The following is a 23203-nucleotide window of genomic DNA, read 5'->3' on the forward strand; positions in this document are numbered from 1 at the left end:
CAAGTTGAGGAAATATCACATGTCAACGAAGTCATTGAAGTTGAAAGTATTTCTGGATTGCAAGATTTAAGAGGTGGTGTTGAAGAAGTAGACCCTACTAATTTGTTAACAAATGAAGAAGAATTAATCAAATAATTTGAATGGAGAATCAAATAATATTGAACAAGACAAGGAGAATTAGAAGATGACTTTGAAGTTTACAATTCTGAAAAGGATTAGACATTGATGTTTGTTAGTCAGTTATAATGTTTGTTATTAGAGACATGTTTGTTTTCTTCTAATACTTCAAAACTTTGTTAGTGTATTTTAATTTTGTTGTGATATGGAAGTTTGTTAGTTATCTAATTTTCATTTATCCCAATATTCTATTTGAGCGTTTATGTTATAATATTATTTTCTATATATAGATATGTCATCAGGTGGTGCTGACCCTCCCCAACCCCCATCACATGATTCCAGTGGGAAAGGGACAACTGCGAAGAAAAAACGATATATGGTTAGACTATTACCACCTCGAGGTAGTCTGCCATCATCTACCCCATTCCCGTCTTTTGAGTTTATGTCAGTTAGGCCTCCTGATGTTGCACCTACACCATCTCCACCTCTGACTGAAGTTAGACCATTTTTATTTCATGTTAATGCACGTGGACCATCCTCAGCACATGCATCCACACCATCTCCATCCTTGGTTAATGCACGTGGATCGTCCCCAATACCTACATCCACACCTTCCCCATCCCTAGTTGTAGTCAATGTGCCTATAGATGAAGATGCTACAAATTTGGCGATGGAAGACCCCCCCCCTTAATGATCGTCCTATGGTTACGCTAATCAATGGAGAGTAAGTATTACAAAATTTATATGATACATCATATGATATTTTACTATTTTGATTAATTATTTTTTATATTTAGGTTTCATCCATCTAAGGTTGCGGCAAAGGTTGTCACTTTGTCCATTAGGCAACAATTTGGTTAGCCTTGGCCTACATGGGGAACGATTCCAAAAGATCATCAGGAACTTTTTTCCTCGCATTTTAAGGTATATTATTTTTCTTTAATGAATTAGTTCAAAGGTTGAAATGGATAGTAATGCCGAATTTTTATTTTATTTTATCTGAAGTTGTAAAATTCGTATTTTTCTAATTGTGTATAATTTTATAACTTTGTTATACTTTAGAGAAAATTGGTCTAGAGACCCAAGGAAGAGAATGAAATCAAATAAAACTTTTAACTCAAAAGCCTCTCATAGACTTTTTGAGATGTTTAGGGATGCCCGAAATGAAAATAAAAGATCATATTGAATTGGAGATCATGTTTGGAATGATCTGTTATCACATTGGAATGCACCAGAGTATTGTTCCAAGTGTGCACAGGCAAAAAAAAAAGGCATCTGAAAAGGGTAGGTGTATGCACATAGGTGGTTTTATCAGCTTGCAGGATCACGTCATTTGCTTGGTATGTACATTAAAACTATAATACATAGTTGTTTATACTTGTTTAATTTACCACTTAATATTTATTTTATAATGTTTGTTAATAGTCAGAGGAGTTTGGTCGATCTGTATATGTAGATGAAGTCTTTCAACAAACTCATTTACGAAAGGATATTGGTCAATTTGTCGATGATAGATCTAAAGCAAACACATGTGATACAATTATCTTGCATCTTTTTTTTCTACCCTTTAAAATGTTTATTATTTTTATGAAATAATAATTGTTTATGAATTACATGAAGAATTTGAGGCTAGACTATCTCAAGCTAGGTCTGATGTTGCATTAAGTGTTGGTGAATCACAACTCACTCCTTTAGACCCTACTGAAGAACAAAGACTTAGGAGTTGATGTTGGGTTGCAGCTGCAGGACGAAAGCGTAAGGGACATCTTTATGGTACTGGAAACCTTGCTCATACTTACAAATGTGAAAATGACAACTTTATGCAGCATACGCAAGGATCTTCCAGTTGTGCTGAAGATGCAGCAGAGATTAACTGACTGAGAGAGGAGCTTGCCATTCGAAGGAAGAGATGCATGTTTTTCAGTCAGTTATCCTTCAGTTCCTATCTCCTGAAGCGCAAAACATTATTCATCAACAACAACAACCTCACCAGCAGCATCAGGACCAACACTAGCAGCATCAGGATCAACACCACCAGCACCAGTAGGATCGCAACAAGACCAAACAGATGAACATGATGACCAACAGAGACACTCTCCTTATGACTATTTTGATTACTGACTTAGCAACACAAAATTACTATTGACAATTGACATTGACATTTTACATTGTGTGTTTGTTTTACATTTATTTTCAATTTAACTTGATGATTTACTTTAATCTATGTTTTGGATTTATCAATTTCAGTATTTCTTAATTATAAGTATGTATTAATTCAAATTTTTACGGTAAATAATATAAATACATAAAATAATTGCTAAATTATCAATGAAAAAATTGAAATAATTAATTTTCGAAAATAATCCATGAGAAATTTTCAACAGAAAAATCGATCGGAAATAACCCATGAGAAATTTTCGACGAAAAATATCGACGGATTTTGTCGTCGGAAATTTCCGACGGACAAAAAAAATCCTTCGATTAATATTTTCTACCACCATTTTTCCGGCGAATTTTTATCCATCGGAAATCCGTTGGAAATTTCAAGTTAGAGACAAATTTTTAATGTTTCCGACAGATTTTGGTTGTCGGAGAAAAGCTTTTTTTTTTTGTAGTGATATTTGTTTCTTATCTTGTGGAAAAATAAAAATGTAGTGTATTTATTATTATATACTCATTACATGTTTATATATGATAGAGTTAGATATTTTAAACACAATTTATAACTACAACCTAAGGGAGAGAAAAAATACCTAAAAAATGTACTTCATAAACACAAAATAATATAATTTTTTAATCAAATAATTATATATATTTTTATATTTATTTTTCTAGTTCCTTCCAGCTATGATCCCTAGGTCCTTTGCCTCTTACCTAGGCCCAAGACTCATTGTTAGCAATACGAGTATTGCTGATAACACCAACAACTCAGAAGCCCAAGAGAATTGTAGCAAAGTCAACAGCAGGCCCATCAGGATAAAAAGCAGACCCACTTACTTGACTGACTATGCATAGAAGTTCAGGAACTCAACACGTGCGATAATTTCCCCTATGCACAATAGGACAAAGTTTGTTAGGAGATATTTCTATTTTTGTTAATTGCGTGGTGTAATTGGTTATCCAATTCTGTTATGACATTATATCAGATAACCTATAAATATCAAAGGAAATATATGAATAAAGCAGAGGAAAATTTCAGTCCATTTTATTATCTTAGGAGTTCTCCCTTGTTCTCGAATACAAGGATTCCCTGCTACCTAATTCGAACCATAACAGCTGGTCTGACCTGCCATGGCTGAGCATGGTACTCGCAAGACCACCACCGATCGTTTAGAAGAAGCTTTAGCCCGCCTTACCCTCCACCACGAGTCCTTGGCTGCCCAACACTCCGACCTTGCTTCCAAAGTCGCCATCTTCCTCAACAAATTCAGTCACCCACAACCCACCCCCGCGCTACCTCCACCTGCATCACCTAAACCACATATCAAATTAGAAGTACCCAGATTTGATGGTCGAGACCCACTGGGATGGATCTTTAAGATCTCTCAGTTTTTTGATTATCAGTCAACCCCAGAAGAAGAGCGAATTACCTTGGCTTCGTTTTACCTCGATGGTCCAGCACTCAGTTGGTTCCAGTGGTCTTACCGCAATGGCTTCATCACCTCTTGGTCTGGCTTTCTGCAGGCTCTCTAGACCAGATTCGCTCCCACGCACTACGAGGATCCTAAGGGAGCCTTATTCAAGCTCACCCAGTGCGGCACCGTCAATGATTACTTGACGGAATTTGAGCGCCTTGCGAATCGCATCATCGGGTTGCCCCCTCCTTTTTTGCTCAGCTGTTTTATTTCCAGGTTATCGCCGGAAATCCGTCGGGAGGTACTCGCACTCCAACCTATCTCCCTCCCTCAGGCCACTGCCCTGGCTAAGCTACAGGAGGACAAAATCCTCGACCGTCGCCACCCTTACCGACCCAACCCACCCTCTCCCTCGATCACTCATTCCCTTTCCCAACCCCCACAAACCCCTCCCGTACCACCCCGTCAACCCTTTATCCATTGCTCTCCAGAAGACATGGCCCTCCGACGAGAGAAGGGTTTGTGCTATAACTGCGACGACAAGTGGAGCCCATCCAACAAGTGTCGCGGTCGAATCCTCCTTCTCATCGCAGAACCCGACGACCCACCCGACCTTACCCTACCCCAAACCCTCGACTCTCACTCTCTTACCACAGACACCCCTGAACCTCCCCCTGATGACCCCACCCCCCACATTAGCTTCAACGCCCTTTCTGGGTTGACAGCCCCGACGACATTCCACCTCTTTGGCTCCCTCAACCATGCTCATGTCACTGTCCTCATCGACAGTGGCAGCACTCATAGCTTTATACAACCTCGGGTTGCAAAATTCCTTTCCCTCACTCCCCTCGACACCCCATTGTTATAGGTAATGGTCGGCAACGACACCATTTTAGAGTGCCGCCAGCAATGTGCCGCCACCCCTTTGATACTCTAAGGTCACAAGTTCCAGGTTAACCTCTACCTCTTACCTATAAGCGGAGCTGACATTGTATTGGGTATAGATTGGCTTAAGCAATTTGGGCTCGTCATTACTGACCACACCACCCTCCATATGAAGTTCACCTACAATGGCACACCCGTAGAATTAACCGCTGACGTTCCCTTTGGACCCTCTACTTCCTCTGCCAAACAGCTCCGCCGTATGTTCCAAACCAATTCCACCTCTTCCTTCTTCCACATCTCACTCCACCCAACTTCTCAGCCTCTGGAACCCATCACTACCCACACCATTCCCGAAATTACACACATCCTCTCCAAATACCAAGCTATCTTCCTCAACACCTCTCCCCCCCCCCCCCCGCGACATAGCCCACCATATCACTCTCCAACCTTCCACCGACCTAGTTAACGTCCGCCCATACTGCTACCCCTTCTTTCAAAAAGCTGAGATTGAGAAACAAGTTGCAGACCTTCTTTGTGATGGCTTGATAAGGGTCAGCCATAGCCCCTTTTCTTCCCCTGTTCTATTGGTCAAGAAAAAGGATGGCAGCTGGCGTATGTGCGTGGATTATTGAGCCTTAAATTCTGTCACCATCCGTGACCGATTTCCTTTACCAACCATTGATGAACTCCTGGACGACCTCGGCAAAGCTTCATGGTTCAGTAAATTGGACCTTAAACAGGGCTTCCACCAGATACTAATGGCAGAGGAAGATATCCCGAAAACCGCTTTCCGGACACATCACAACCACTATGAGTATCGTCTCATGCCTTTCGGGTTGTGCAATGCTCCCTCCACGTTCCAGCTTGCTATGAATTCGGTCTTACAACCATTCCTGCGCAAGTTTACGATGGTCTTCTTCAACGATATCCTCATCTATAGCGATTCCCTGCAATCCCACCTCCTTCACCTGGAACAAGTTCTGCAAACTCTTCTTCATCATCAGTTCTTCCTCAAGCGCTCCAAGTGTTTCTTCGGTGAACGCCGCCTGGAGTATCTGGGTCATGTTATCTCCGGTGAAGGCATTGAACCAAAGCCTTCGAAGATTGTTGCCATGACACAGTGGCCCGTTCCTTCTTCCATGAAGGACCTTCGTGCATTTTTGGGACTCACTGGCTTCTACCGCCGATTCATCCGCAATTATGCTGCTATTGCTTCACCGTTGACAGCTCTCCTATGTCGCGACAACTTTGCCTGGTCTCCTTCTACTCAATTTGCTTTTGATCATCTCAAACAGGCCATGACTTCTGCCCCCGTGCTAACGCCTCCAGACTTCACCATTCTGTTTATCATTGAAATGGACGCCTCCGGCGTCGCCATGGGCACCGTACTAATGCAGAATAATAAGCCAATTACTTACTTCAGTAAACAATTCACCCCCAAGCTTCAACGAGCTTCGACTTACACTCGCAAGCTCCATGCCCTGACTGCCGCAGTTAGTAAATGGCGCCAATATCTCCTTGGTCACAAATTTGTTATCCTCACCGACCACCAGAGTTTGTAGGATCTAATGACCCAAGTAATTCAGACCCCAGAACAACATTATTACTTGGCGAAGCTCTTGGGGTATGATTACCAGATCAAGTTCAAGCGCGGACATTCAAATGTTGTCACTGATGCTCTTTCCCGTGTCCAACCACCCCTAGAGGCCACGTGTTTGATCCTCCACGTCCCTCAGCTCGATTTTATGCACCAATTGCGCCAATCATTGAGGGCCAGCACAAAATTTCAGGAGAAGCTTCGTGCCATACAAACTAGCCCCACTGACTACCCTGATTTTCTTATCCATAATGAATTAATCTTCTATAAAGGGAGCATTTGGATTACTGATGACAACCCCTTTATACCCTCTCTGCTCAATGAATTCCCCTCAACCCCATTGGGTGGTCATTTCGGTGTTCTGAAAACCACCCACCGCTTACAAGCCAATTTCACTTGGCCCAACATCCGTCGTGATGTTCGTAACTACATCAAGCACTGTCAGATTTGTCAACAAACCTAACCCATCCCTGGCAAACCGGCCGGCTTATTACAACTATTACCGCTTCCCTTTGGCGTTTGGGAGGACCTTTTGATGGATTTCATCACCCATCTACCCAACTCCCAGAATCACACAGTAGTCATGGTGTTCGTAGACCGTTTCTCTAAGGGAGTCCACTTTGGCGCTTTACACTCTAACTTCACGGCTTACAAGGTAGCCAATCTCTTCCTCGACATCATCTGCAAACTTCATGGGTTCCCTAAAAGTATTGTTTCATATCGCAATCCCATCTTCGTCAACCAATTCTGGCGTGAATTATTTCGCTTAAGTGGCACCACTCTGCACCTCAGTACAACATATCATCCTCAATCGGATGGTCAAACAGAAGTCATCAACAGAGTCCTTGAGCAGTATCTTCGCGCATTCATCCACGATAGGCCTGCTGAATGGGTCAAGTACCTTCCTCTAGCTGAATGGTCATACAACACCTCCCTGCACTCCAGCATCGAGTTCACCCCATTTGAAGTTATATATGGCGAACCACCACCATCTATACCCGACTCCCTGTTATCCTCTTCCAACAACGAAGCTGCAAAGTCCCTTCTGCGTGATCGTACTTCAGTGCACCAAAAGCTCCAAAATTGTTTACTCAAGGCGCAAAGTACTATGAAACACTTTGCTGACATGAAGCGCTGGCCAGAATCCTTCGACGTTGGCCATTGGGTCTATGTGAAACTTTGCCCGCATCGCTAGACTTCCCTTTCCGGCGGCTCGCAGTCCAAACTTACCAAGCGCTTCTTTGGACCATTCGAAATCACAAAGCGAATTGGTCTAGTTGCTTATCGCCTGAATTTACCAGCGGCCTCAAAGATACACCCTGTCTTTCATTGTTCGTTACTCCAACGATACTATGGACCCATTCCCCCGGCCACTCATAACCTTCCCCCTACAGCTCATGGCAATCTGCCCATCCTCGAACCACTGGCTATTTTGGCACATAAGGATGACAACACCACCTCCCCATCAACTCCTTTGGTTCTGGTGCAGTGGAAGGGTTTGCTGCCAGAGGAGACATCATGGGAGCCATTGTCAGCTATCTCGGACAAGTTACACCTTGAGGACAAGGTGCCTTTGCCAGCAGGAGGTATTGTTAGCAATACGAGTATTGCTGATAACACCAACAACTCAGAAGTCCAGGAAAATTGTAGCAAAGTCAACAGCAGGCCCATCAGGATAAAGAGCAGACCCACTTACCTGACTGACTATGCATAGAAGGTTCAGGAACTCAACACGTGCGATAATTTCTCCTCTGTACAATAGGACAAAGTTTGTTAGGAGATATTTCTATTTTTGTTAATTGCGTGGTGTAATTGGTTATCCAATTCTGTTATGACATTATATCAGATAACCTATAAATATCAAAGGAAATATATGAATAAAGCAGAGGAAAATTTAAGTCCATTTTATTATCTTAGGAGTTCTTCCTTGTTCTCGAATACAAGATTCCCTGCTACCCAATTCGAACCATAACACTCATCCGGAGGCATAAGCTGCTATTTTTTTATTTTATTTTTATTGACCAATAAGCTAAACAAAAGAACCATTTCTCTTTAATCTTAATGCATATGGGGAAGTGGGGAACATCTTTTCTGTCAAGTGAGAATTTGAATTGGATTGTGCTTATTTAACATGCATTGTGGAATTGGGTCTTTTTCATGCATGCATGAAACATATCACGGCCAATATTATAAAGGATCCATTAGCATATATAGTCATGCCTTTTATTTGTCTGAGATTTATGCTTATCATTTTTTTAATGAGTTTTACACAGCTAAATGTTGCGAAACGTGTTGCATATTGTTCTGTAATTCTGTTGCCTCCTTTTCCAACTAATTCTCCTAATGTAATTTTTAAACAAAAATAAATTAAGATGTGTGCAATTATGTTAGTTGTAAATTAAGAAAAATTATTATATAGCAGTCCAATCAGACAAAATGAATATTAATCTCAATAGTGTAAAATTTGAAACTCTATCTCGTGACTGCTCTTTTCTCCCAATTATTCATTTTTTATTTTTTTTATTTTATTATTTCCCTAGAACAGCTCTAACGTAATGCATTTTGGTACTTAACCTCAAGAGAATGCGGTATGCTACTCAAATACAACAGTTTCTTTTTATCCATTCCATTCTATTAGTGATTACGACCTGCATGAACTATTCAATATAATGGATATCTTTGCAAAGTGTTTGAGCCTTTGAGGACTTTAAATAGGTTCTTGCATTCATTAAAGAGTGAGGAGCTTAGAAAAGATAATATTACCTTGGTACTTGTAACATACGTAGGATTGAGCTCATACAAACAAGAGTAAAAGTTATAATTTTTAGTTAGGTCAAATCTTTTTCTTGAGTCAATAAAAAAAGACTATGATTTCAACTTGACTCCGAGACAACAAAAAAATTTCCTCCTTGCTCAGACCTGTAAGAGTTCCGCGTCTTTTTGGAAATGGAACACTTGGCTCTAATACAACTAAATCCACACTCACCCTACATTTGTTTAGATGAAAAGAAAATAGTTAAGTAAAAGAGAGAAAAAATTGAATTCAACAAAAAAAAAAACGAAAGAGAGAAAATATTGAAATTTTGTTTCTTATGTTAATTAATTTTCTCTTCAATTAAATAAAAGAAAATGTTTTTTTTTTTTTACTTTCTCTCTTTTTCTCTTTAACTATAGACATTTGAGTTTGGGTATATGTATTAGTTGCCACGTTATTTTATGAAATGAACTGAATAGATGAGCATGATATTTTCTCACAAGCTATGCTTTTAATTTTGTGAAAATTAATTACGAGTTTGGGAATTAACTTGTGTGTTTGACTGTGTTTATGGGATTATATTTAAGCTCAACGGGTAATTGTGTTAAATTACAGCAAATAGGTGGAAATAGCTGTACATAGGGATAAAATTACAACAAGTAATTGACATTCTGCCTTTTAAATTATAGTTTTGTTAAAATCATTATTTTTGACATAATTTTCACATTTAGGACCCTTTTGTTTTAAGTTAGATAGATTTAAAAATACTTAATTTACGTATACCCCAAACTAATCTCATCTCAACCATGTGTATATATATATATATATATATATATATATATTCTGCTGGACAGTGTGTCATGCTGAAAAAAATTATTGGAGACTTTTGTCAATCAGGCATTTGGCTGTTGATCGGGCATAGGGCCATAACTTTTTCTACGTAATATCAAGCATTTATTAGTTTGATTTAAGTCAGCTTGTGCCTTGATAAATTGGTAACAACCAAGATTACTTGCCAATAAGTACGGATAAGTTTTATATGCAGAATCATTATATTCTTCAGTGGCTATATTCTGTCTGGGAGTAATTAGATCTCTTCAAAATTCTCTGCACGTGTCTCATAAATTACTACCGTACATTATCACCAATTTTGTGGTTGAACTCAAATTCTCCTTAGGGTAATTTTTATTGTTAACACAATTATTTTTTACTCACCAAAAAAATTATGCTTATGCAGTTGTTAATTAATTTGGAAATAAAAGAGTTAGTCATAATTATATGTTACGTACTTGATTCGACCTGACCACTCTAGCATTTCTCTTAATCATCTACAAGCTAGGCTCTTAGCCTAAATTGAGGTGCTAAAAACTGGCCTTAATTTAGCTTGTGAATTTTCAAAAATAATAATAATAATAATAATAATAACAATAAATAAGATTTTTCTCGGATAAGTTAGTGCTATAGCTACTGGACAAGACAAAACCCAACATATAAATCTTCTTTATAGGCAGAGTATATATGAAGAGCCATAGAGAATTTGTAGAGAGAAGATTGAGAAGCCTTAACAGACAATGTCTACGCAAGCTCGTGAGAGAGAGAATTTCAGAAACTGAGAAACATCTAGCTAGGTGGGTACAAACAGTGTCTGGGGAGAATTTTGTCTATATTTGTGCACTAACTTAGGCATACCATCACATTTAACAACTTATACCTTACTAGTTATTTCTGTCATATATATAATTATTTCGTATCAATTGGCTTAATACCTAGTTGCTTGCAAGTTCTATTTGCATAAAGTGAACACTGTTTGATTGAACATGTTTTAAGTGTTTTTGGCTGCCATCCGTTTTAAGTTAGTATTTCGATCTTGGTGTGTTTTGTTAATGTATATATTGATCATAGGTGACTGTTGGAAAGCTGACTTAATTATGGTCACCACTCTTGTTGTGCATTAATTGTTATATCTTTAAATTGATTTAGTTGCAGCCTCCAACACTTTGTTAGGGGTATTATTTAGTCTCTTATCGATTAATTGTTTCCAATTGGGTGTCGTGATGTATTTATTGTTTTCAGTTTTTTTTAGGATTATTAATTGATTTATGTGCAGGTATGTAATTAAAAATTATTTTGAAGTTAAACAATGTTAGTCATGTGCAAACTTGCACATAAGTAAATCAATTAGTAATAGTAATAAAAACAAAAAAATACATCACAACATTCAACACGGAAACAAACCTAACCATTTGGTGTTGTGTTGTACCAAATTCAATCTCTAATTCCTTTTTCATCTTAGGTAAGACACTAGCTTCCCAAGCAGCTTATGCGTGTGGCTTCGACATTCCTCCACAACATTAGCTTAAGGAAGTGTTTTGTAAAGTTATTGCACAAGTGTCTAGACCAAAAAAAAAAAACCAATGACAGTCGAATGTCCTCAATTATATTTCTTAGATTTTGACATAATATATAACTGTTAGGATCAAAATAAAATCATTTAAAAAAATTTAAATATCAAAATGAAATTATTTGAAAAACAGAAATAACCAAACTAGAATTATTAAAATGATATAATTTCAATAATATATCACACATCATATCAATCAGCGTCAATGAGAGACGTCACATTTTTCTATTAACATATTTAATATTTTGATTAAAATGGACTAAAATAAGATCTTTCAAAGACATAAAAGATCAAAATAAAACTTCTAAAACTTAATGAATCAAAATAAAAGAAATACTAAAATATAAAAGACTAAAAGTGAAATTTAATTTAACCTTTAGATAAATGTTTACTCTTAAGATATTAATTAAAGAAGTTATAGTATGATTTTTATTGACATACACAAAATTATATTATCCTTAATATTTTTTTACGTTCTCTTGTAATTTTTATAATAAATATTTTTCATTTTAGTTCTTTTTAAGTAGTGATCTAATGACACCAATTAGCAAGATCTTATAATGTATATTTATAATAAAGGAATAGCTAGGTATATATCTTCCTGTAATGATGGCCAGACTGTTAGAAGTCATTAGCTAGTTTAAATTAGCCAATTCTAGCGGCCTAATATTGACCAGGTTATTGGCCTATAAGAAAATTGAAATATGTCAGAGAAACTATGAATAATAAACTTATTAAGGGATTTGGTTTCAACTTAGAATATGACTTAGCATGAGGCTCACGTTAGGAGCATGCCATACAGAACCAAAGGAACACATCAGACTCAGGAGATACGATATATATATATATAACCTACCAGAATATGCGTATAAAATACACACATGGCATGAACGAGGCTTGCATGCACAAACATGCTTACGCTGCTAGCTACCTAGCTAGCATCTGAAAATCAGGTTTTAATGTCTCGAATATAATTAAAGTCAGCCCTACAAAATGAAATGCTACGATAATTTATATATATATATAGTCTTATTAACGAGTGTTCTAAAAGATATTGATTAAAAAATTAAAATTATTTATTATGTAAATAATAAGAAAGGATAAAAAATCATTAATAACATAATTTGTCACCTTTTAATAAAGATATTTTTATTTTAAGTTTCTTAATCAATATTCTTAGAACACCGATTAATATATATATATATTTCTTTCTAACAAGAAGCTAAATTCTCTAGCCATGATTATTATTTTGATACCATAAAATAATATATTATTCGGGGGAAGAAGAATCCTATATTGTGCACGATGTGTTGGGGCCTCTAAGTGGGGCCTGTTTGTGCATATTGACAAGTGATGTTCAAGAAGAGAGTCCAAAAAGGACATGCCACGCCCTCCTTAATCTGTTACTTGACATGAGAGTTGCGAGTGACATTCAGGTTCACGGGCTAGGTTTGTTCCAGTTACGAAACAGAACAAGTAGTGCATTGTAAACTTATTTTGGTGGAAAGAAAATCTGATGGGAAAAAATTCCATGAGCATATCGTACAAAGCGGGTTTGTCTCTTTTCCTCACATGATGGATTTAGCCAGCAATATATGTGCACATAGAAACAAACCAACCAAACTGCATCACAGATGAGAAACAATAAGATCATTTGCACATAGACAACATTTTTTTTTTTTTTTATTGATACAACATTATGTTTTCCGAGTAAATTGGACTCTGGTTTCTTTCTTAAGTAAACTCTTGAATATCATGGAAGAAAAATATGTGATTGAAACTAAAGGTGGCTGAGATCAGATTCTTCAGCAAACATTAATCATTACCATATAACATCGTTAAAAACAGATAGAAAAAATTGGGTCACGTGAGATTAGTTAATATGAGTGGCAACACCCCCCACAAAATAAGAGCCTCAATATTGGTTGCAAAACAATGAGGCTAGGAAGTTTAATCAGTGTGACAGTGGCGGGTGAATGAAACGATTGGTCACCCACTAAAAAATTGGCTGCATTTCTAAACTTTTCTAGAAAAGCTTTGTTTCTGTTTTTTTCCTGATGGTAACAAGAAGGGTGACTAAGCATATTGTAATTAATGGCTTTGGAAAATAATGATGAAGTTATTGACTAGGATTGAGTAAGTAGATGCATTTCCCCATGAAAGTTGGAGATGAATTATTCTTTAACAATGGTTCATTAGGAATAATATATCAGTTTGGTAGTCATTTTCACAATAAGAAGCCTTTAAGAGCTGACAAATAATTACGTGGACTTTGTTAATTCACTATATAATGTTACATTTTTTTATATTTTTAATGTAAATAAAGTAAATGTGTTGAAATGTATATGTATGTATCCTTTTTGTTGCTCTTTCATTTTATGTACAAAGTGTATAAGTAAAGAAAAGTTAAATATATCATTTTGAATATTTTTAATTATTGTAAAAAAGTAAATATTAAATTGCATGTTTTTGAATTTCTAATATGTAGTAGTTTCTTTTAATAATATCTTTTATTTTTACACTTTTTTTCTTCCTAATACGTACTGTTATTGGATATGATAGAAAATCGTTTTTGTTGTTTTGTTATTTTAAAATAATGCAATGAAGATAATATATAAATACAATTGTTGTAATTACATTAGGCCAGGTCGGTTTGACATAAAGCACATTCTGCATGCTGTCTGTCAGAAATAGTTGAGGGTGGGGAAGAGTTGAACATTGATTACTTACATGTTTTTTGGAATTTATTGCACAATCTGGTGGATGGCATTTTCGAATAAACAGTCGTTTTATCAAGTACAGTACCCGTTTACTCCACCACATGTATTTTAATTATAACTTTTTATTATTATTAATATTCTCTATAACTATTTTAATGATTAAGAAAAAAAATTAAAAAGTGGAATAAAATAAATAATGTAATGGATACCGATAAAGATTCACATTAGATAAATAATGTAATTAATATGATGTTTGGATAGTATGTACAAACAAATTTAATTAAAAGTGTGTTTATTGTGTTAAATAGAAATTATTAAAATAGTCGCAAACATGTTATAGAAAATCTATACTTAAAAAAAATGTTAGAACAACAATAACCAAAATTATTCAACCTTTTTTGAACCCTAAGTATGAATATATACATTTTACTTTTTTATAGTTTGTCCAAAGAGATATGAAACTCTTTGGGGGTGACAACTCTACACGAGACTCTTCTTTTCTTCTTCGTCCCTTTGTGGGATTCTGAGTTTAAATGTTCTTTTTTTTCTTTGACTTTCTCCATCTCCATGACTATATGCTTGAGTAATCAATCTTGTTTAAAGGATTGGGCCATATAGTCCTTTGATAGTTGTAATGGATATATATTTGTGAACTTTATTTCTATATGTGCAAAGTGTATTTTTCTATTTTTGATTCTTTTCTTATTGAACTTAATTATACAAATTGTTTGATCACTTCTTTGCATAACCTTAAGTGTTTTAGAGAAGGATAAAAGATGAACCTAATATTGGAACCATAAAAAAAGAAGAAAGTAGGCTTTAAATCATGAAATTATGTTTATATTTTTTGAGAACCAAATGAATTAAGAAATAACACAATGAGTCTAACTGAACATATAACTATCACGAAAATAAGAAGGTGACATCTTGTGTATAGTCAACAAGAAGCATCACCCTGATATACTCCTTCTCTAAAATGGGTATTTAGAATCGGTATAAGGGTGGTTACACATAGGGTGTCACTTCTTGTATGAAAAACATTAGATGTCATTCAGAGTGGCATCTCTTAAATTCTAGTTGACAAAAATTACTGCTACATATAAATAGTCTTCTAAAACATCTATACTGATAAATAGTTTTGCAAAAGTACTCATTTTTGGTTTTAAAAAAATCAGGCTATAAATAACAAAAGGGTGTTTTGGGGAGAAAAAATGATAAACGGGGTGTATTATTAAAATAGAGGGATATAAATAACAAATAGTCCAATAAAATAAAGCAATGCCCCAAATTGATTCAGAATGGACATAGCCCAGTTTAAGTGGCTAGACTGAAACATCTCAGTAGCCAGAGGAAAAGAAAGCAAAAGCGTTGTTGGCAGGCGAGCCAAAATGGGACGGTGTACTTAGTAAAATTGAGAATGTAAATAGAAAAAGACCTTTCACTAATCTAGATGGTGCTTGACGGGCCGCTCTAGCAGTTGAGCCCGTTAACTTAGAAATTACACGGCAATTGATTTCTATATTTCTCGAATTACTTCCTGCACTCCTCAAATTGCTTCCAAAATGCTCTCTGAAAATAATATGGGAAAGTGCAGAAAAAAAGCGCCAAATTACACATAAAAAGTTACTGGAAAACTAGCACTATGCCCAGCCCAAAAGAGGACACAATTTTCTTTTTGTAAGTTTAAACAAATTCATCCCATATCACAAGAATTGTGTTATGTTGAATTAGTATTTTTGGGGTATATTGCTTGGCATAGAAAATTTTGAAAAAGGAAAATAAAATTTGAAAGGTATTTAGGAAACTTTAGTGAAAAAGGAGAAGGAGAAGCATATTTAATAATAACGAGAGGTATGTGTATCAATAGTCAAACTCTAAACATAATAAAAGAAGATTATAAATTGGAGTGGAGATTCATTCGTTTTAAATGGGCTCAAACAACCAAGTTCGTTCTAATTGCACTCCATTTCATTGGCTCAGAAGCCTTTTTTTTTATCCTTCACTTTCAAATTCTTATTTTGACTTATCGTTGAATTGGCTCAATTTTAAAATGAAAAAGGAGTAAGAGAATAAAAATAGTTATTACTTATATATAGTTTAATATACTATTAAGCTATTGGTTACCTTTTTTAGAGACCACCTGTAAGCTAAGTATATAACTTATGCAGTTGCATGTTCAATATTTAAATTTAAGGATTTTTTTATTACAAAGCGATTTTTTTCAAAATTAGCAAATGAGGATATTTTTAAAAAATATTTGTTTGGGGATAAGTCATAACACCCACCACCACTTTGGACCCACAAGTCATAAACCTTTAATTGACTTTTACATTTATTTGTTTTTTTAATTATTTGGGATGAAGTCGATTAAAAAAACAATGTAAAAGTCAATTAAAGGTTTATGACTTTTGGGTCTCAAGTTGTGATGAATTATACCACTTATATCAAACATGTATTTTTTAAAAAATTTATTCTCATTGTTAATTCTGAAAAAAAAAACATTATGCTCTTTTGGTAAAAAAAAGTGAATTTCATATCACTTAATTATTGGATTAAGGCTGCTAATTCATTCACACACTTAGTTGTAATTGTTGGTTACTTTAATAAAATATCAATAGGAGTTATAAGGTTGATATGTTGATTAAAAAAAAAAGTTGTGCGTTCAAATCTTTTCTACTAATATTCTAACAAAATTAACAATAAAAAAACTTTAATAGCATATTGATCAATTTTATTAAATTTTTTAATTTTTTAATATATTTACTATATAACATAAGAAAACATAAAAAAGATTAATATAATCAATTAGATTTTATAGAATTTTAAAATACAAAATCTTTTTTACTTAACATTTTTTAAATTTTGATATTATAATATAATCAAGTAGATTTTATAGAATTTTAGATTTTGTCAAATAATTTTAATATAACCAAGTAGACTTTTTAATTAATTATAAGAATAAATTTTACTCATAGTTAGTACAAAATTAATGGTTGAAAATTGTAATAAAATTCAATATATAGGAGTATATAATATGTAAATAATATATAAAAAATAAAAATCTAAAACTAATTATAATACTATATTTTATTTTAATTAATAGTTACTGTATAAAAAATATATTTTATCTTTTAAATTTTGCTCTAAATTGGAGAAAAAAAATTAACAAATAAAACCACTTTTTTAAATCTCCCATTTTTAATTTTGAAAGGCGTTTTCAGGTTTGAAGGGAGTGTGGAAGCAGAATTGTCGTTGCATATTATTTTATGATCGCCACCGAAACAAAGTGCATATTCATTCGTGGCTTCAGTCACAACCACCACTTTCTCAAACTCAGTTCCACGCTGTGAGGAGAATGCACTTTTAAGATCAACAAGTACATTCACATGGTACTGATACTATAACTATTATGATAAAATTCATTAAATGCGTATTAACAAACCTTATCTTTTCCGAATAGTCGATATTTGACCATCTCAATTAGTAATCAATCATTGGGTTTATCGAAGTACAACGTAACATCTCCTAGGAAGTAGGAATCAAATCCAATATCCCATATCGTGACTTGATCTTTTATTAGCAGATGGGCAAAATCATAGTATTATAATAAGACTTGTTCTTTTAATTAGCAACGATGCTTGCTTCTCGCAATACTATTCCTCTTACGTTGTTGTTTCATCCTCGTTTGACACCGATTTGCCGCCATATTTTCCTCCAATTCCAAATCTCTTCTAGGTTTACGGCACTGAACAAAATGGGCAAAATTGTCAATTCGAGCACCGAGTCTTCACTTGCAGAATCATCTTCATCTGTTGCAGACTCTGCTGTTCGCAAAGACCCTGTAAGACTCAACTCCCTTTTTCTGTTTAATAATCATTTGCGTTACTGTATTAGAGTTAAATTTTCTTTTTGATGCCATTTTGTTTTCTTAGGCTAGTTAATTTTCACGCATTATCTTTTTTTATTCTTCTACTAGTAAGTTATAAGTTCCTTTTTCATTTTCTGTTTTTAATTTTTTAAAATTGTTTTCAATTTTAAAAAATTAGAATTTTGAAAATATGTTTGATTTGACTTTTTGTTTTCTGTTTTTAAAAAATAAAAATACTAAAAATGCATTTTCAAACGAAAATATATTTTTAGATTTGTTTAAAATTACATTTTTTATCATCCCGTTTTCATTTTACCCACTTAAAGTTTAAACTGAAAACGAGACTTTATTATTTTCAGTTTTTGGTTTGTTTGAAAAAATATTTTTAAAAAATCAATCAAACGTATTTTCGTTACCATTTTTTATTTTCAATGAAAATAAAAATAAAAAACAGATAAATCAAACATCTCCTAAGATTTTCAATTTGTTTTTATCAGTTTTAATTTTTCAGTTTAAAAGGCATGAAATGAAATAGAAGAAAGAGAAAGGGAGACAAGGGAGAGTTTATGGAAAAGACTTGAGTTCTATCTTTGTACTTGGTAACAAATTTTTGAAATGGGATAAATAACTTTTTAGATGTGAATAAGTACGGACTCAGGATTAATTTTATACTTGATCCAAAAGATCAAGGTTAGTAAGAATAATGTGACGGGTGGTTACCAAAGAAAAAAGAAGATTATAAATTAAGTTTGCTTTTGAAATGACAATCCCAATGATTTAGTATCGATATCCACTCTGTTGTTGTTGCCAAGCTCCTCCCATACCCCAACTATGGCGATGGCCCAAAGGTCTACTTGAACAACGAGATCTCTCAACATCATCTATACTCTGATCCAACAAACGTTGTCATTTTCTTATCCAATTGGGGCAAATGATGACAAGCTCAAGTTGTGTTCTCTGTGTTAAGAATTTTCCTCCTCATTTGATGTGGCAAAATTTTATTAGGTTCTCTCAGTCAATTACAATGACAAGGAGAAGAATGTGGTAAAAGATGATTGGAGTTGACGAGAAAAAAAAAATTCAAATTGAAAATGTTTGCTTTTGGTCTCTGTACGTGAATTTTTAGTATGTATTTAGTTTTTATAAAATTGAAATATGTTGCTTGAAGTTAGGCTCAATTAACCTAAACCAAGCTTTAGGCTAAGTGGTAGTATATTTCAAGTTTACAAAATAAAATCATACAAAATTTTTGTAGAAACCAAAAACAAATATTTTTAATTTTATATGAATAAAAAATATATTTTAATCTATTTTTTCATCCTTAAAATATTTATTAAATTTTTTTTACCCTTTTTATATATGATGAGATTTTATTACCATACTAATCAACATAATTAAAGTGTAATACCTACTTAAGTGCATGCTATTTTAATTTTATTTTAAACTTGATTGAGAATATTATAAGATATAATATAAGATTAATAGTAAAATTAGTACACAGTATAAAAATATAATTAATAGTAAAATTAGAACACAGTATAAAAATATAATAATTGAAACTAATATGAGCTTAAAATTAATTAAAAAAATCTCATTATAATGATTTTAAAATTAATAAAATTTATATGAAAATAACATTTAAACATATCCAATGAGAATCATCATGCATGCTAAGTTAGTTAAGTTTTAATATAAGTATCTTAAAAGTCATATTAAAGGATCAATCTTGATGTTGTACATATTATTTTAGGGTAAATAATCATTGTGGTCTGTCAATATCACTTAAGTTCTTGTATTAAAATTTCAAAAAAAAAAATTTAAAAGTGTAATTTGTATGTTACTTTAATGTTGTTGTTAAAATTAACACTTTTATTACCTACTTTGTTAAAATTAACACCTTTATTGCCTACGTAATAACACACTATTTTCCTACATGATAGTTTATGATAGACACATGATAATTTAGTACATAGGTAACAGCTAACAACATATATACGTAGATGACAAGTGACAATTCAATTACTGTCACCTTGAGTCTTAACTGAACTATTATGTGTATATCGTTAACGACAACATTAACCATCATGTAAGCACAATCGTTAGCTTTTACGTTATGTCACTCAATGCTTGTTAATCTTATGTGAACCACGATAAATTCATATGATACGTATCATTGCAAATGCCATTATTGATCATACACGTTGAACTATATATAAAACGTAAAAGTTTCTTTATTAGCTAGGGAAGCACCAAAAAATTTCATGATTCACATAAGGAAATGAGACAAGCTAATAAAAAGGGGATCCCATTGGTGTTGGCAAGATAAGATTCTCTACTCTTGATTGAGATTGAGTATTTCATTGCTCTTGTTCAACGGGGTTCATCAATCAACTACAACTTCCCTTTCAAAAGAATTGATTTTTGAAGTTATTTACATAAATTAAAAATAAAATTAATAAGTATAAAAATTATTATATTTAATCTAAAATATTTTTATTCAATAAAAAAAGTGAGTATAGTTTACTTGTATTTTTCATTGAAATACTTTTTGAATTGACTTTAATAAGTATAGTACTAATTATTTAAAACAATTTTAAATAAGAGTATATATATAAAAAATTAATAAAATATTAAATTTATAAAACCCCAATAATTCTAACATAAAAAAATCTTCCATAAAAAAATCTAAATCATCAATATTTTCTTGACAAGAAAAATGATGATAGGTCTAATAAATACATGTGCCAACATGATGAGTTAGATGCGATGAGATCTCGTTGAGGTCGATTTCAAGGTCAGAACATGCATCGTGGTTATGGTGGTGCGGCGGTGGCAGCGTGTTGAGGTTGTGACCGCCATCAATGGGATCGAAGAGTTTCATGATAATCATAGAGTTGGTGTTGAGTGACACAACAAGTTTGGATTTTAAGTTTGAACCATTGTGTGTTGGATTTTGTAGAGATTGTTGTTGCAAAGAGATCAAATTGAGGTTGAAGGCAAACAAGAGAGAGAAGAGTGAAATATGAGAAAAAGAAAAGGAAAAAATAAGGATGAGATTGTATTTGTATTGCCACATAGACTCAAATCTTTTTCTCATGTTTGTTTCTTTTTTTCCTTCACCTCAACTCCAAAATTGAGAAAATAAAGTGGAGAATAGAAAGTGAGAAAGAGATTTACCTTGTCTCATCCTTGTTTTTTCCTTTTCTTTTTCTTATATTTTTCTTTCTCTTTCTCTATTTTATTTGTTCGCTTCAATCTCAATTTGATCTCTTCGCAACAACAATTTGTGTAAAATCACACGCACAATGATTCAAACTTAAAGTCCTAACTCATCGTTATGTCTCACAATGTCAACTTTTTGAAGATCACAAAACTCTCTGATCCCACCGACGACAACCACAACCTTAATGTGGCACAACCACCGTCACCGCACCACCACTACAACCAACTTCTTCCTCTTTGTTGGAATCGGCAAAAAATTTACTTGATTTTTTATTATAAAAAATTATTATATTAAAATTGTTTACTAGTTATGGTACAATGAATCGGATGCATAGCTTTATTCTTTGATCTTTTATTCCAAAAATTTATCATTAAATAAAGACTGAAATCCTTTAATTTTAGCCATCAATTTATTTTGCACCTTTATTGCTATCCCGGCCCGATCCATCTACTTCTTGTTCCCATACGTCCCTCGTTCAAGATCATCCATTTTTTTTTTCGACAACGAAGATCATCCATTTTATCTCTAACATTCCATATGAAAGTTGTTGGCATATATATCTTAATGGCCTATTGCTTTCGTATTTGGGGATGTTTTGTCCTTTTTGAGAAAATGCTGTCTTCATGATGGGTTCAGTTCAGTGTCTATTATCTCAAATTTAAAACGACAACCAATAGCCAAATATATATAAACACGTACACATCAATGATGATGGGAAATTTGTTGTGGAAATCCTACTCCACAAACAAAAAGAAAAGTGCCAATAGAATGTTGAAAGCCTACACATTATTTGGCTCTCTGATGTGGAAAACCTACAATGTTGAAACTGAGCCTTTTCTTCTCGTATATATTTTTCTCTATAAACAAAGTTTATGAATTCATCATGATATGGATACATTTAGTTTAATAATATAATATTCGTTATTACCTTGCTCAGTATAGATTTTTTTTTAAAAAAATCAGGCTCAGTATAGATTTAGTATATTTTTTAATTTATAGAAATTGAATATAATATCAAAAAATTTATAATATTTACACAGTCTATTCAATCAAATAAATTAGACTCCCTTCATGTATATATTTAATATATATGCCAACAACTTTTAATTTGCTTTTTATAATGGGAAAAGATAATTTAATTAACTTAAAATTTACCTCTTTTATGAATAGATGTCTTAAATTTTAATTTTTTTTCCTAATTCATCCTTAAAATTTATCTTCTTTATAAATTAATACCTTAAACTTTAATTTTACCTAATTGATACTTAAATTTAATCTCTTTTTGCACGTATATACACCTTGATTTCAATTTCATCTCAATTGATCCTTATAATTTATTCTTTTTTTTACAAATAAATAAATTTCTTTAAAAAATCCCTCATATAAAAATTGGGGTTAAACTATTAACAAAAATAAATATCAATTATTTATATATTTATTTTAAATCCCAGTCTTTTTTACTTTACTTTTATAAATTAATTTTTCAAACATTAAAAATAATAAAAATGAGAATTATAAATCAAATAAAGACTTTTTTATTATTACTTATTATTTTTTCCTACATTCATAATTTTTTTGTCATATTTGAATAAATGGAAAAAAAAATTATAACAAAACAAATAAAAAAATAGTGAATAGTTTAATTTAAGATAAATCATTTAACTCTAACTTGACAGGAATGCCTATTTCTAAAAAAATTAAATTGTTAGGATTAATTAAAATAAAATTAAAGTTATGAGTGTCTATTTAGAAAAATGATAAAGTTCAAGGATTACTTGGAATAAAATTAAAGTTTTTAGTATCTATTTATAAACAAGATAAAATTAAACTTTAGAGCGGCTATTTATAAAAAAGAAGTAAAGTTTAAGAAAATTTAAATACTCTTTTTCCTTTTATAAACCAAGGATTATTTACAATGGAAATAAATAATCTGTTATAGGTACGAGCATGCCCCTAATTTTAGAAGCAACACCAAATTTTTTACCTATCCCCTTTTTTTTCTCTTTTAAATTTGAATGGAAGATACAACAATTGCATAAATAAAAAAGAATTTACACCATTG

The 23203-nt window shown here is 33.1% G+C and overlaps 1 protein-coding gene across 1 annotated transcript; it reads left to right on the plus strand.

Moving 5' to 3' along the window:
• Window positions 1–409: 409 nt before the first annotated feature.
• On the plus strand, window positions 410–808 carry LOC102669427 (vegetative cell wall protein gp1-like). The gene has a single exon (XM_006577368.1). The coding sequence runs from the start codon at window positions 410–412 to the stop codon at window positions 806–808; it is 399 nt and encodes a 132-aa protein (XP_006577431.1).
• The last annotated feature ends 22395 nt before the right edge of the window (window positions 809–23203 follow it).

This window comes from Glycine max, chromosome 3 (genome assembly GCF_000004515.6).
Source record: "Glycine max cultivar Williams 82 chromosome 3, Glycine_max_v4.0, whole genome shotgun sequence".
Lineage (NCBI taxonomy): Eukaryota > Viridiplantae > Streptophyta > Magnoliopsida > Fabales > Fabaceae > Glycine > Glycine max.